Below are 16,818 nucleotides of genomic sequence, written 5' to 3' on the forward strand. Positions count from 1 at the left end.
AAGACAAGCATATTCTCTGAAAATTGATAAAACATCTCTCTAAAATTGAAATCTTACCTCGAAAGCACTTGCCAATCCAACTTCATATAACACCGGTAAGATGCAGTGTACAGTGAATGGAATAAAAAGAAAGGCAGAAAACGTTCCGATCCAATAAATAGCGCCATTGTAGAAGATTTCTGTTGGAACTCCAAGTACGGAAACAGAAGACAGAAAACTTGCCATCAGTGATAGAGTAACCGGAAAAAGATGCATTTTTCTCCCTCCTAGTAAAAAGTCTGTTGTATTCTGACATTTTTTGTCCTTCCATGCATAAAAGATTCCAATTGCTGTAGAAATTAGTAGCGTCAAAATAAAAATAATGTAGTCAATGATATGAAATGTGTCATTAGTTTTCATTTTTAAAGGTATTTCGGTGTACATATATTAATCCACTGAAATTTGTAACATTTAAATTTGCTTGAATTCACAAACAGGTATTTTATGACCAATTTAGCATAGATTTTTGCACAGGTGTATCAAGCGGAGATAAAAAAAAATCGTTTTAGAAGTGTCATCCCATTTCCGTGAAATTTGTGAATAAAACCGTACACAGTGTTTCTAAAATGGTTTGGATAGAACAAGAGAAAATGAATCTCTTTTGAGCAGTGGTTAAGTAATTTGCAAGTAAAAGATAGTATTAAACAGATGTAGTTACGAAAAAAACAACAAAATCATCATGTTGAACATAGTTATTTAGCACTGGAGCGATTAAGTTATCAGTTTAACTTCTTCATCATAGATGGGAAACAGCATGATACGGGAGATATTAGGTCGACATTTAAATAACTTTTTTCTTCTTTTGAGAACTTGTTTAGCATTTGAAGGTATTGCGTATCTAGTAATTAGTTAAGTGGACCACACAGTGTTCATCGTGTAACATTACAGTCATTCTGCATAAATAAATTAATTGTTTATTATTAGCTAACGCCGTCAAGTGGCAATTCATACATGATCAGAAACTGATAAATGAATTAGATCGGAAATGAAAATGGGTCGAATAGAATGAGAGGCGGGGAAAAAGTATTGCACCTTTCGGAGTCGAAAAGTGAATGAAACCTAGCTACATACATTTAGCAGTGTGCTGGATTTCATGTATTTTGCTCTTACACATGTTCTAAATTTTTTAATAAAACACTTTTTTATATACAAATGTACTTTAAATCATGCACCGTTACGTCAACTGCTGATTTCCAGTACATATCCAATGGTTGTGTTCCGGCTTGTCATAATAATTTTTGTTTCACTTTTATTGATTACTACAAATGGAAACAAATAAACAATAGTAAAAGAAACAGTTCATCTCTTTTGAAGGTTAAGAGCTGGTTCACCTGCTCACGAAATTAAAGCCTTTTACAGTGTGGAGTATTACAAATGACTTTTAGAGTTTTACAAAGGGAAGAAGATATCCCAGCTTATGTGCTAGTTATTATAATTCCATGGGAGATCGGACTCTACTGAGCTGATAATATCCCCGGGGACTAGTAGTCCATCAGAAGCGGTATTGACCTAGGCCTGATGAAATGAATATAATTCTTTTTTTACCGGGAGTCGGAAACATTAATTTGTAATTTATAATTTATACCATTACTTTGAAATCGTAAATGACGAAGGAAAGATGGGTATGGAACCAATGTTGCGCGCACTTATACATCATTGTTTCATAATTACCTCCACATGACCAAAGACAACCTATATATGTATCATCTTTCTGCATATACTATGAAAAATTGCATTCTAGTGTATATCTCTATGATTACTGTAGGTTTTTGTTTTCGTAATTCGTGCGTCCGGTCATGCTTTTTGAAATCGTAGTCATAATCATGATTGCTTATTTTGGAAGTAGAACAGTGCTTTGATAAGGCCTTCAGTACTAGTCCAACTTCAGAAGGTAAGAAGTAAAAGCTGCTGTGATTTCATCACGGAACGTCATGATTGTTCTCTCTAAAATTGTGTCTTAAATTGTCTCATGTAATTTATGTAACACATAAAACAAACAAAGAAAAAAAAAACCTAAGCATTTAGTTAACATTTGGAGCAAATCGTGAATTAATAAAACAAAAGAGGACATCCTATCTATTATTGCCCATACAATTTTATATAACTATCACATTTCTATATAATTATATCATGTATAAGCTAAAAAAAACAACAACAAAGAAATATTCATAATAATAGATATACTAAAATATACAAATTTCTCCTTCCTGAACTTGCCCCCTACACACTTCCCATTTTAATTAGGAAACACGATTTAATCAAGATAGATATCTTGTTCTCTATTGTTTGTATTTGTTTGTCTATTTCCTGGCGATTTTTAGTTGATGTCATCTGTTGTATTGTGTATTTTTATTATCTCTCTATCCTCTTAATTAATCATTTATGATTGTATTTGACTTTCATCCATCTTAATAATTATTTAAACCATTTATAATTCATTACAATATAATATGCATCTTAATATGCAGAGAATGAAGAGGAATGATCCACAGGTAAACGAGATTGCTCAGATTCAAGACATATGTTGTAAATTTAAAATTAGGCATAGAAAATACATTATACATGACCGACTCGCTTAAATATCTTGCATGCATTATTGTATTTTTTTATGAAATAATATGTTGACTATTTATCAGATCCAGACTTCGTTCACATATATCAAACTTACTCATGGTATTGTCAGCATTTAATAGATTCGGATAATAAGGACTTCTATTAAAAATGTGTAATTTAGAAAATTATGATAATGATGATGAATTGTGTTTAACGTGAAGTGGCTACCAAGTATATCTGGACAAATGGCAAATACCATGCATATCAGGACATAAACACATTAATGTCATATGAATACTGATTGTACATGTACTAGATCAGCACACTGGGTCGGATTGTTAACGTTCTTGTTTACAGGTTAACAGGAAGACATACCAACCTACCCGGTCAAATTATTCTTACTCCGAGCCGACCAGTCTTTGCTTGTATTCCTTAATGCCACGCTTAGTGGAGAAGCAGAATTATTATACTTCGTCCTTAGACGGGCATTTTTGCATAATAGTGGATCCCAAACGATTAACGGACGCCCACCTCAGCCACATGAGTTTATAACTGAACGACAGAGAACCTATTGACCATATTTTTATACTTTATTGAACCCTCACAGTTAATCCGTTTGAATTAGAAAATTATTATAAGTGTTATACAATGCATGGGAACAATATATGTTTGATACCCGTCAATCCATTAATAAATATGGTAATTATGATGAGAGATAAAAAGATTGATTGATTGGTGTTTAACGCCACTTTCAGCACTAGTGTGCTATTTCGTGGCGGTCAGTTATTATTGATGGAGGAAGCCGGAGTGTCCGGAGAGAACCACCGACCTGCGGTAGGAAAACTGACAATCCTAGTCAATTAGGATTCGAACTGACACCTCCGTGTTGAAAGGGTAGTGATACAGTAACTATAGTTCGACTACTTAGACCGCTTGGCCACTGAGGCCCTAGATAAAAAGAAAACGTTAGACCACTTGGTCACCGAGGCCCTAAAAAAAAAAGATAACGTTAGACCACTTGGCTACCGAGGTCCTAGATAAAAAGAAAACGTTAGACCACTTGGCCATCGAGGCCCTAGATAAAAAGAACACGTTAAACCAATTAACCACCGAAGTCCTAGATAAAAAGAAAGTGTTAGACCACTTGGACACCGAGGCCCTAGATAAAAAAAGAAAACGTTAGACCACTTGGCCACCGAAGCCCTAGATAAAAGAAAACGTTACACTTTTCGAATACAATGGTGCTGATTTAGCAGATTAGGCCTATATTCATAATTCACGAAAATACACAATTGTGTTACTTTTATGATGAAAACCCAGTTATCTCTCTTTTATTAAATGCTATCGTCAAGCTCTTAAGAAAAATAATTCAAAGTAGCAGGCCTATATTCAAAAAATCTTTGTATTAGCCGTTTCCATATCGCAATCTCACATAGTATTGTATGTACATATTTGTGAAATTCACTAATCGCTTCTCAGAAGTACTGATTACATTTATCTTATGTGTGGGCATGAACAATACTTAACAATAAAATGATCAGTCATTTTTTACCTTAATTTTTCAATAGTTCATCCTATTTTGCTTACATCAATTGAGGGTCTATCTTAAATCCGATCGGAAGGGACGTATAAAGTTCATTGTTATGTGTTCCGATCTGGATACTGCTAAAAATATAGTATGCATGTAGCCATTTTTATGAAATCAATTTAGAATCAAGCAAATACTGTATACAACTGAATACAACTTACTAATAAGTCTTATTCTCATTGCTCATTATCTATTAATGTGCATGTCATATTTGACCTGATTTTCCTGCTTGAAACAAACGTATCCTTGCTTGAACATGAAAATGACATTTATATAATTATTTGAAAAAGGAAATCATTTAGTTTTTTTACTTCTCAACCTTCGCCCACGTTTCCCTTTGGAAAGATGTAAAGTATATCAGAATTTATGACACGACTTAAACTCAAGTATTATACATCTTCTAGTGGTATAGTCGTCAAATTATCAGTCTGTACTTTATTTTGTTGTAGGAGTCCTCTGTCTTTCATATTTGACTTTGCAATCTACTATTTGTGTACGCCCGATAAGTTCATCTTATTCTGTTTAACGTTTTCAATAATTGTCATTATAATTATTTATTTAGTTGTCATTCAAAAAGACAAATGTAAGCGTTATAAACAGTTTTTACAGGAAGGGAGACGTATTGACGACTACCTGGTAAAATTCACTTGCACATAAGCATGATAACATTATCTTTGAATAAGACATCTCGCAGCAAAATATCTGTTTGGGTAGGTCTTTTCGCATGTTTAAACATTGTCAACACGATCTCAAATTAAAGCTATTTTGACAATGTTTGCAAGTTTGAATTACAAACAAAGAATTAACATCGCGCAAAATATCACTTGCGGGGTGATGGCTATGTTACACACGAGGTGCCGTCTTCGAAGCGAAAACATGATTTACTTTTCTTTTTTTGAGAATTGTTAGCAAAGAATAATGTATTGCACGGAGGTCACCGACCCCTAATCTATTCCAGCTAGCAGAAGCAGACATCCCCAGTGCTGTTTTCGCAAGCACCCCTTCTCAGTTTTCCGTGTCGATGATTTTAATACTTCAAATGCAAGTTTCAGGATAATAACTTATTTTCGGGGATCTTTTTTTCGTATATTTAATATATAACATTTTTTAAAAGCTGAATATTCATAATTTGGAGGTAAAGCTTAACTTTTTTATCAAGTCAGTTAAGCAAAAACTTTTAATAGTTTTGTAAAATTTTGAAACACAAAAAGAACAGATACAAAGAGTAGTAAATTACATACTTATTTCAAACTAAAAACTTATTTTTCTAAAGAAATGTATCTATCTTTAAACAATTTTCAATTGAGAAGTGCCATATGTAAAATCAGAATCAGTGCCCATGATCTCAAAATAGAAAGAGATGACCTATAATGGTTTACTTTTATAAATTTTGACTTGGATGGAGAGTTGGTTGTCTCATTGGCACTCATACCACATCTTCTTATATCTAGGTATAAAACTTTATAGATAGAAAGAGACCAAAGGCTTTGTTAGAAATGTACTCTAAATCTGGTTGAAGATGAACAACATTTTTATTACTAGTTGTCCAGCATACAAAGATGATAGGGAGATATTTTTCAGGGAGATAAACAGTATTTGTCCTAATTTTTCATATCTCCCAAATGAGGCAAAATTTGTTTGGTTATTTACCAATGAAAATTTGTCTGTACTTAAATATTTAGGGAACTATATTAATACATGTCTAGATGTTAGACGAAATGTAAACTAATGTATGTAATAACAATGATAATTGTAATGATTTTATGGTACTGGTCCTGCCTGGAATTAAATGTATGTGATTTATATAGAATTAATTATTTAACTTCTTCATCATAGATGGGAAACAGCATGATACGTGAGATATTATGTCGACATTTAAATAACTTTTTTCTTCTTTTGAGAACTTGTTTAGCATCTGAAGGTATTGCGTATCTAGTAATTAGTTAAGTGGACCACACAGTGTTCATCGTGTAACATTACAGTCATTCTGCATAAATAAATTAATTGTTTATTATTAGCTAACGCCGTCAAGTGGCAATTCATACATGATCAGAAACTGATAAATGAATTAGATCGGAAATGAAAATGGGTCGAATAGAATGAGAGGCGGGGAAAAAGTATTGCACCTTTCGGAGTCGAAAAGTGAATGAAACCTAGCTACATACATTTAGCAGTGTGCTGGATTTCATGTATTTTGCTCTTACACATGTTCTAAATTTTTTAATAAAACACTTTTTTATATACAAATGTACTTTAAATCATGCACCGTTACGTCAACTGCTGAATTCCAGTACATATCCAATGGTTGTGTTCCGGCTTGTCCTAATAATTTTTGTTTCACTTTTATTGATTACTACAAATGGAAACAAATAAACAATAGAAAAAGAAACAGTTCATCTCTTTTGAAGGTTAAGAGCTGGTTCATCTGCTCACGAAATTAAAGCCTTTTACAGTGTGGAGTATTACAAATGACTTTTAGAGTTTTACAAAGGGAAGAAGATATCCCAGCTTATGTGCTAGTTATTATAATTCCATGGGAGATCGGACTCTACTGAGCTGATAATATCCCCGAGGACTAGTAGTCCATCTGAAGCGGTATTGACCTAGGCCTGATGAAATGAATATAATTCTTTTTTTACCGGGAGTCGGAAACATTAATTTGTAATTTATAATTTATACCATTACTTTGAAATCGTAAATGACGAAGGAAAGATGGGTATGGAACCAATGTTGCGCGCACTTATACATCATTGTTTCATAATTACCTCCAAATGACCAAAGACAATCTATATATGTATTATCTTTCTGCATAGACTATGAAAAATTGCATTCTAGAGTATATCTCCATGATTACTGTAGGTTTTTGTTTTCGTAATTCGTGCGTCCGGTCATGCTTTTTGAAATCGTAGTCATAATCATGATTGCTTATTTTGGAAGTAGAACAGTGCTTTAATAAGGCCTTCAGTTCTAGTCCAACTTCAGAAGGTAAGAAGTCAAAGCTGCTGTGATTTCATCACGGAAAGACATGATTGTTCTCTCTAAAATTGTGTCTTAAATTGTCTCATGTAATTTATGTAACACATAAAACAAATAAAGAAAAAAAACCTAAGCATTTAGTTAACATTTGGAGCAAATCGTGAATTAATAAAACAGAAGAGGACATCCTATTTATTATTGCCCACACAATTTTATATAACTATCACATTTCTATATAATTATATCATGTATAAGCTAAACAAAAAACAACAAAGAAATATTCATAATAATAGATATACTTAAAATATACAAATTTCTCCTTCCTGAACTTGCCCCCTACACACTTCCCATTTTAATTAGGAAACACGATTTAATCAAGATAGATATCTTGTTCTCTATTGTTTGTCTTTGTTTGTCTATTTCCTGGCGATTGTTAGCTGATATCATCTGTGTGAATTAATCATTTATAATTGTATTTGAACTTCATCCATCTTAATAATTATTTAATCCATTTATAATTTATTACAATATATGATATGCATATTAATATGCAGAGAATGAAGATGAATGATCGACAGGTAAACGAGATTCCCCAGATTCAAGACATATGTTGTAAATTTAAAATTAGGCATAGAAAATACATTATACATGACCGACTCGCTAAAATATCTTGCATGTATTATTGTATTTTTTTATGAAATAATATGTTGACTATCTATCAGATCCAGACTACATTCACATATATCAAACTTACTCATGGTATTGTCACGTTTAATAGAGTAGGATAATTAATACTTCTTCTAAAATGTGTAATTAAGAAAATTATGATAATGATGATGAATTGTATTTAATGTCAAGTGGCAAATTACATGATTCTGTTATATATCTTTCTACTTTTTGTCGATATAATAAGTTCAGCCTGTTTCAACTGATTTTTATAGTTTGTTCTGCACCACTATCCCAGGTTAAGGGAGGGTTTGTCGCCATCAAACTAGTTTAACTCCGCCACATTCTCTATGTGCCTGTCCCAAGTCAGGAGCCTGTATTTTCGTGGTTTTCGTTTGTTGCTGTATATCATATTTGTTTTGCGTTCTTTGTGTTGTATGTCATTTGGTCTCTGGTAGAGAGTTGTCTCATTGGCAATCATACCACATCTTCTTATTTTTCTATTATCTCGACAAAACCATATCCATTTATAAACATTGTAATTATGATGATAGATAAAACAGATTGATTGATTTATTGATTGTTGTTTAACGCCACTTTGAAAGTTTCAAAACGGTAGTTTTTATTGGTGGAGGAAGCCGGATTGCCTGAAGAGAACCACCGACCTTCGGTAGGAAAACTGACAATCCTAGTCAATTAAGATTGGAGTCTAGCCACGTTCGGGAATCGAACTCACAACCTCAGTGTTGACAGGCTAGTGATACAGTAGTTCGACGACTTAGACCACTACGTCACCGAGGTCCTAGACTTTTTTAATTCAACGGTGCTGATTTACCAGGTTAGACCTATATTCATAATTCGCGAAATTACACAATTGTGTTTCTTTTAAGATGAAAGCCCAGTTATCTCTCTTTTATTAAATGCTAACGTCAAGTTCTTAAAAAAATAAGTAAAAGTGGCAGGCCTTTATTCAAAATTTCTTTGTAAAAGCTGTTTCCATTTTGCAATCTCACCATAGTAGTGCATGTGCATATTGGTACATATTTGTGAAATTCACTAATTGCTTCTCAGAAATACTGATTTTATATCTTAGGTGTGTGCATGAACAACCTTTTACAATACAATGTTCATTTTTTTACCTATTTCAATGATTCATCCTATTTTGCTTACATCAATTCAGGGTCAGTGTTATATCCTATCGGAAGGGACGTATAAAGTTCATTGTTTTGTGTTCCGATCTGGATACCGCTAAATATAGAGTATACATGTAGTCATTTTATGAAATCAATTTATGAATCAAGCAAATACTGTATACAACTGAATACAATTTATTGATAGGTCTTATTCTCATTCCTCATTATCAATAAATGTGCATGTCATATTTGACCTGATTTTCCTGCTTGAAGCAAACATATCCTTACTTGAACATGAAAATGACATTTATATAATTATTTGAAAAAGGAAATCATTTAGTCCTTTCACTTCTCGACCTCCGCCCACGTTTCCTTTTGAAAATATATTAAGTATATATCTACATACAGTTCAGGATTGATGACACGAGTTAAACTCAAGTACTGTATTGTACAAGTTCTAGTAGTATAGTTTGTCAAAATATCAGGCTGTAGTTTATATTGTTGTATGATTCCTCTGTCTTTTATATTTGAATTTGAAATATTCCATTTGCACACGCCCGAAAGTCCAGCGATAATATAATCCATTCGAAATTTTTAGATTATTCTGTCTAACATTTTCAATTTAATCATTTATTTAATTTTGATGGAAGGTTGTCATTCATAAGAACAAATGTAGGTGATATAAACACAGAAAGGGAGACGTACAGAGGACTTCCTGGTAATAAAGAGGGTAGTCAAGTTACTTATTCCTTATTCCTTATTAGTGACTTATTCCTTATTCCTTTTTCGTTACCTATTCGTTACTTATTCCTTATTCCTTGTTCGTTACATATTCATTACTTATTCCTTATTCCTTATTAGATTTTAATGTGTTTCCCCTTTTTATGCTTTATTTTCTTTTACTTTCTTGTTTCTGGTGTTAGTTCTTTGTTTGTAGACGTGAAATTACCCTTTTAGCTCGTATGTTCCCGTTTCTGCGCTCGACTGATACCCTGTTACTTATTCGCTACTTATTTGTTTCTTGTTCGATTTTTATACGTAGCACCTTTTTAATGCTTTCTTTTCTTTTCTTTTCTTGTCTCTGATGACCTCACTTTTTATTACTTTGCACCGTTTTAATGCTTTGTTCTCTTTTAATTTCTTGTCGCTGGTGTTAGTTCTTGGTTCGTAGTTTTGAAATTATCCTATTAGCGCGTATGCACCCGTTTCTGCGCTCGACTGATACCCTGTTACTTATTCGCTTCTTATTTGTTCCTTATTCGATTTTTATACGTTGTGCATTTTTAATGTTTTCAATTTCTTTACTTGTCTCTGGTGTTAGTTCTTGGTTCGTAGTGGTGAAATTACCCTATTAGCGCGTATGTACCCCTTTCTGCGCTCGAAAAGGTTCATGGAGGTGAAATTACCTTGTTAGCTCGTATGTACCCGTTAATGCGTTCGACTAATAACTTGTTATGTATTGTCTACTTATTTGTTCCTTATTTGTATTTTATACTTTGCACCTTTTAAATGATTTCCTTTTGGGTTTTTTATGACTCTGGTTTTTGGTCTGGGTTCATGGATTTGTAATAATCCTGTAAGCGTATATTTACTAGTTTCTGCGCTCGACTGATACCCTGTTACTTATTCGTTCCTTATTTGTTTTGTTTTACCTTGACGCCTTTTAATGATATATTTTTAATTTACCTGTTGTGAGTTCTGGGTTCTTGGAATTGAAATAACCCTTTTAGCGGGCTATCCAAACTATACAGTATGGGGTTTTCTCATTGTTGAAGGCCGTACGGTTGACTATAATTGCTTACATCCACTTCATTTGCACTTGGGTGGATAGTTGTCTCATTGCCAATCATACCACATCTTCTTATTTTAATATTAAGAAATTCTGCACATAGGATAGAGGTCAACATGGTCTTAAAAATGGCCATTAACACTTATGTCCTAGATCTGTACGAGTTATTACTTAGACTAACTTAACTATTGCCGGCTTTCCAAACTAAGAGATTATCCATGTGGTCCATTGTACTAGAGATAGGGTAACCATTACAAAAAAAAAAAGAAAAGAAAGCAATACAAAAGGGAAAACGTATAAAAAGCGAATAAAGAATGAACATGAAACAAATAAGTAGCAAGGTATCAGTCGAGCGCACAAACGGTTATATGTGTAATTTCACCATTACGAACCAAGAACTAACACCAGAGACAAGAAAATAAAAGAAAAGAAAGCATTAAAAGGGTGCAACGTATAAAAATCAAACAAGGAACAAATAAATAGCGAATAAGTAACAGGGTATCAGTTGAGCGTAGAAACTGGTACATATGCGATAACAGGGTTAATTTTACTCCACTAAACTAGAACTAACACCAGAGACAAGAAAATAAAATAAAAGAAACCATTTAAAAGGTGCAACGTATAAAAAGCGAATGAGGAACGAATAAGTAAAAGGCTATCAGTCGAGCGCAAAAACGGGTAAATACGCGCTAATACGGTAATTCCACCCCTACTAACTAACTAGGAACTGACACCAGAGACAAGAAAATAAATAAGAAAATATAGCATTAAAAAGATGCAACGTATAAAAATCGAATAAGGAACAAATACGTAGCGAATAAGTAACAGGGTATCAGTCGAGCGCAGAAACGGGTACATATGCGCTAATAGGATAATTTCACCACTACGAACCAAGAACTAACACCAGCGACAAGAAATTAAAAGAGAACAAAGCATTAAAACGGTGCAAAGTAATAAAAAGTGAGGTCATCAGAGACAAGAAAAGAAAAGAAAAGAAAGCATTAAAAAGGTACTACGTATAAAAATCGAACAAGAAACAAATAAGTAGCGAATAAGTAACAGGGTATCAGTCGAGCGCAGAAACGGGAACATACGAGCTAAAAGGGTAATTTCACGTCTACAAACAAAGAACTAACACCAGAGACAAGAAAGTAAAAGAAAATAAAGCATAAAAAGGGGAAACATATTAAAATCTAATAAGGAATAAGGAATAAGTAATGAATATGTAACGAACAAGGAATAAGGAATAAGTAACGAATAGGTAACGAAAAAGGAATAAGGAATAAGTCACTAATAAGGAATAAGGAATAAGTAACCAACTTGACCACCCTCTTTATTACCAGGAAGTCCTCTGTACGTCTCCCTTTCTGTGTTAATATCACCTACATTTGTTCTTATGAATGACAACCTTCCATCAAAATTAAATTAATGATTAAATTGAAAATGTTAGACAGAATAATCTAAAAATTTCGAATGGATTATATTATCGCTGGACTTTCGGGCGTGGCAAATGGAATATTTCAAATTCAAATATAAAAGACAGAGGAATCATACAACAATATAAACTACAGCCTGATATTTTGACAAACTATACTACTAGAACTTGCATAATACAGTACTTGAGTTTAACTCGTGTCATCAATCCTGAACTGTATGTAGATATATACTTAATATATTTTCAAAGGGAAACGTGGGCGGAGGTCGAGAAGTGAAAGGACTAAATGATTTCCTTTTTCAAATAATTATATAAATGTCATTTTCATGTTCAAGTAAGGATATGTTTGCTTCAAGCAGGAAAATCAGGTCAAATATGACATGCACATTTATTGATAATGAGGAATGAGAATAAGACCTATCAATAAATTGTATTCAGTTGTATACAGTATTTGCTTGATTCATTAATTAATTTCATAAAATGATTACATGTATACTATATATTTAGCGGTATCCAGTTCGGAACACAAAACAATGAACTTTATACGTCCCTTCCGATAGGATATAACACTGACCCTGAATTGATGTAAGCAAAATAGGATGATCATTCAAAAGTAGGAACGTATAAAAATCGAAAAAGGAAGAAATAAGTAGCAAATAAGTAACAGAGTATCAGTCGAGCGCAGAAACTAGTACATATGCGCTTACGGGGTTAATTTAACTCCACTAAACTAGAATTAACACCTGAGACAAGAAAAGATAAGAAAAGAACCCATTTGAAAGGTGGAACGTAATAAAAGCGAATAAGATTCGAACGAATAAGTAACAGCGTATCAGTCGAGCGCCGAAATTGGTACATACGCGCTAATAGGGTAATTTCACCTCTACGAATCAGGAACTAAAACTAGAGACAAGAAAAAAAACCCAGAAATCATTCAAAAGGTGGAACGTATAAAAAAGAAATAAGGAACAAATAAGTAATGAATAAAAGAGAGGCGAAAGATACCAGAGGGACATTCAAACTCATAAGTCGAAAATAAAATGACAACGTCATAGCTAAAATAAGAAGAAAAAAAACAACAGGCAAACAATAGTCCACAAAAGACAACATAGAAAACTAAAGATTGAGCAAGAATAAGTAACAGGGTATCAGTCGAGTGCAGAAATTGGCATGTATGCGCTATCAGGTTTTATTTAACACCACTTTACTAGAACTAAGATCAGAGACAAGAAAACAAAAGAAAAGAAAGCATTTAAAAGGTGCAACGTATCACTACAGGCTCCAAGGAGCCTGTGTCGTCACCTGATATTTTTGTTTACAATTAATACAACCATTTTACTTTTGCTTTAGTTTCAGAGATATAAGCCGAAACTGTATTTTACCCTGATGTTCTATTTATAGCCATGGCGGCCATGTTGGTTAGCTGGCGGGGTCGTCGGACACAAATGTTTTAAACTAGATACCCCAATAATGATTGTGCCCAAGTTTGGTTAAATTTGGCCCAGTAGTTTGAGAGGAGAAGATTTTTGTAAAAGTTAACGACGACGCACGACGGACGACGACGGACGACGGACGCCAAGTGATGAGAAAAGCTCACTTGGCCTTTTAGGCCAGGTGAGCTAAAAAGCGAATAAGGAACGAATAGGTAACGAATAAGTTACAGGGTATCAGTCGAGCGCAGAAACTGGTACATATGCGCTAACAGGGTTAATTTAACTCCACTTAACTAGAACTAATACTAGAGGCATGGAAATAAAAGAAAAGAAAGAATTTAAAAGGTGCAAATAATAATAATAAAAAAAAAACGAATAAGTAACAGGGTAATTAATGGCCAACATATTAATGAAAGTCACTGTGAACAAGTCCTTGGTATTTTTGTTAACTCTGGCTTGGTATGATCATATTAACTTTATTATCAAAAAAGTTAATTCTTCATTAGCGTTATTAAAAAAATCAAGAAATTATACTTAAATCCTAATGCACGAATTCTATTTTACAATGCTTATATTCTTCTTCCACATTCGGATTACTGTTTTTTAGTATGGGGAAACTGTAACAAGTTTTTAATTGACAGTTTACTAAAATTGCGAATTATTTTAAACGAACACGATATTCGTAAACCATCTATTGAACTATTTAAGGAATCTGGAATTATTCCCCTTACTAAGAGAATACTTTACCACAAGTCATTATTAATGTATAAATCAAAACATGAACTGGCACCAAAATATTTATCAAATCTTATTGCGCCTACAAATAGTAAACAATCGTACAATACTCGACTTTCATCATCAGATAATTTTAGTGTCCCTAAATCAAATACAGAATTATACAAATCAAGTTTTTCTTTTAGTGGTCCAAAAGTGTGGAATTAAAAATTCAAAAACTGTATCTGCATTCAAATACTCTTATAAGTCATTATATTTTTAACAAAGTGTGAAATTTAAAAGTTAAACCACAATGTATGCTATAGGTGTATGTGTATTGTTTTTGTTTATATTTGTGTATTAGGAGAATAATTATGTTTTATTCATGTAGTTAATATTATATGTAGAGAGCTTTCTTGAAAATTGGTTTAATCCAAATGAGTTACTCTCTTTAAATAAAGATATTGTTCTTATTATTATTATCAGTCGAACGCAGAAACGGGTACATACGCGTTTAAAAGGCAATTTCACCCCTACGAACGACCAGAGACAAAAAAATAAAAGAGGACAAAGCATTACAAAAGCTCAACTTATAAAAATCGAATAAGGAAGAAATAAGTAGCGAATAAGTAAAAAGGTATCAGTCGAGCAAGAAAACGGGTACATACGCGCTAATAGGGTAATCTGGCCTCTACCAATCAAGAACTAATACCAGTGACAGAAAAGAAAAGAAAGCATTAAAAAGATGCAACGTATAATAAGCGAATGAGGGACGGTCGAATAAGTAACAGGCTATCAGTTGAGCGCAAAAACGGGTACATACGCGCTAATAGGGTAATTTTACCAATACGAACTAAGAACTAACACCAGAGACAAGAAAATAAAAGAAAAGTAAGCATTAAAAAGATGCAACGTATAATAAGCGAATGAGGGACGGTCGAATAAGTAACAGGCTATCAGTTGAGCGCAAAAACGGGTACATGCGCGCTATTAGGATAATTTAACTACTACCAACCAAGAACTAACACCAGAGACAAGAAAATGAAAGAGAATAAAGCATTAAAAGGCTGAAACATATTAAAATGGAATAAGTAACGAATAAGGAATAAGGAACAAGTAAAGAATAAGTAACGAATCAGAAATAAGGAATAAGTAACGAATAGGTAACGAATAAGGAATAAGGAATAAGTAATGAATAAGGAATAAGTAACCAACATTGCACAAGTCATGTCTTCTTTGACTGTTCATGACGTTAAAATACTAAATCCCTGGGATGTATTTTAGTTGATTTTAGTCTCTGATGCATGATTTTTTATTATTAATTGTTTTGGCTTTTAACTAGCTGTCAGTAACTGCGAGTACTCTCAAATTGTACTTCTTTCTTTTTAATTTGACCTGTTGATACTATTTGTAATGCTTTTTTGTTATTTAATGTTAACATGGATCTTGTCTATATACCAGCTTTGATTATTTGGTATTTAATTTACTACAAATTTTCACTTCTTCGTACTATGAACATCAAAATTATTTCATTTTTCCTTAGATGCTGTTCTTGGACCTGTACAGGAAGTTTTATCTAGCACTAATTGTATATTTTTATTGTTGATATTCACCCCATATGTACCAAGTGTTAGATTAGTTTTATTGATATTAAAGAAATTTCTTGGTATTCCTAAACGGAAGATTTTATACACACAGAAGAAGAAGTATACTTAACAACAAAATTATTTTCATTTACCTGTGTATAATATGACGCAGGTTTCTTCAAAAGTGATGATTTTCTAAAAATTGTTTGAAATTTCACAGTGATATCATACTTTAACATTGTATAAACCTGTTTATTTACTTTTGACTTTAATTATTTATCCCTTGTAATTTTTTATTAACTGTGTATTTGCATTCAGGTGTCACATGTCAAATTTGTTCGTTCATTGTGTGTTAATTTACGTTTTTTGATTGAGTTAAGCCTTCCAATTGATATTTTATAGTGTGTTTTTCTATGTTGTGATGTTATACTATTGTTTCAGAAAAGGGAGAAGGTTTGGTACCATTAAAACGTTTAATCCCGCTGCAAATGCAAATGCAGTAGTTGTCGTCTGTTTATGTAGTTCATACGTGTTTCTCGTTTCTCGTTTTTATATAGATTAGACCGTTGGTTTTTCCGTTTGAATGGTTTTACACTACTAATTTTTTGGGGCCCTTTATAGCTTGCTGTTCGGTGTGAGCCAATGCTCCGTGTTGAAGGCCGTACCTTGACCTATAATGGTTTACTTTTATAAATTGTAACTTGGATGGAAAGTTGTCTCATTGGCACTCATACCACATCTTCCTATATCTATTGACGACCTTACAAGCAACATATCTTTTTGGGTAGGTTTTGTCTCGTGTTAAAACACAATTAACACGATCCAAAATTGAGGCTAGTTTGACAGTGTTTGCAATTTTGCATTACATGCAAAGATTTAACACCATGTATAACGCCACATGATGGC

At 33.0% G+C, this 16,818-nt stretch overlaps 2 protein-coding genes across 4 annotated transcripts in view; one reads left to right on the forward strand and one right to left on the reverse strand.

Annotated features, from left to right (window-relative positions):
• LOC127702715 (DNA-directed RNA polymerase II subunit RPB1-like) overlaps window positions 1-16,818 on the forward strand; it is a 519,640-nt gene that overhangs the window by 293,919 nt on the left and 208,903 nt on the right. The window lies entirely within an intron of this gene.
• Window positions 1-16,818, reverse strand: part of LOC127702714 (sodium-coupled monocarboxylate transporter 1-like) — a 69,164-nt gene that overhangs the window by 44,292 nt on the left and 8,054 nt on the right. Inside the window, exon 1 of one of the 3 annotated variants that reach the window (XM_052207006.1) lies at window positions 58-839. The exons of 1 other annotated variant lie outside the window; for it this stretch is intronic. In XM_052207006.1, coding sequence (XP_052062966.1) covers window positions 58-423 — 366 coding nt within the window. In that variant the 5' untranslated portion in view covers window positions 424-839. Of the gene's footprint in view, window positions 1-57; window positions 840-16,818 lie in introns of those variants that run through there. One more of the 3 variants, XM_052207009.1, reaches the window with a different exon arrangement.

Source organism: Mytilus californianus, unplaced genomic scaffold (assembly GCF_021869535.1).
Source record: "Mytilus californianus isolate M0D057914Y unplaced genomic scaffold, xbMytCali1.0.p SCAF_5, whole genome shotgun sequence".
Taxonomy (NCBI): Eukaryota; Metazoa; Mollusca; class Bivalvia; order Mytilida; family Mytilidae; genus Mytilus; species Mytilus californianus.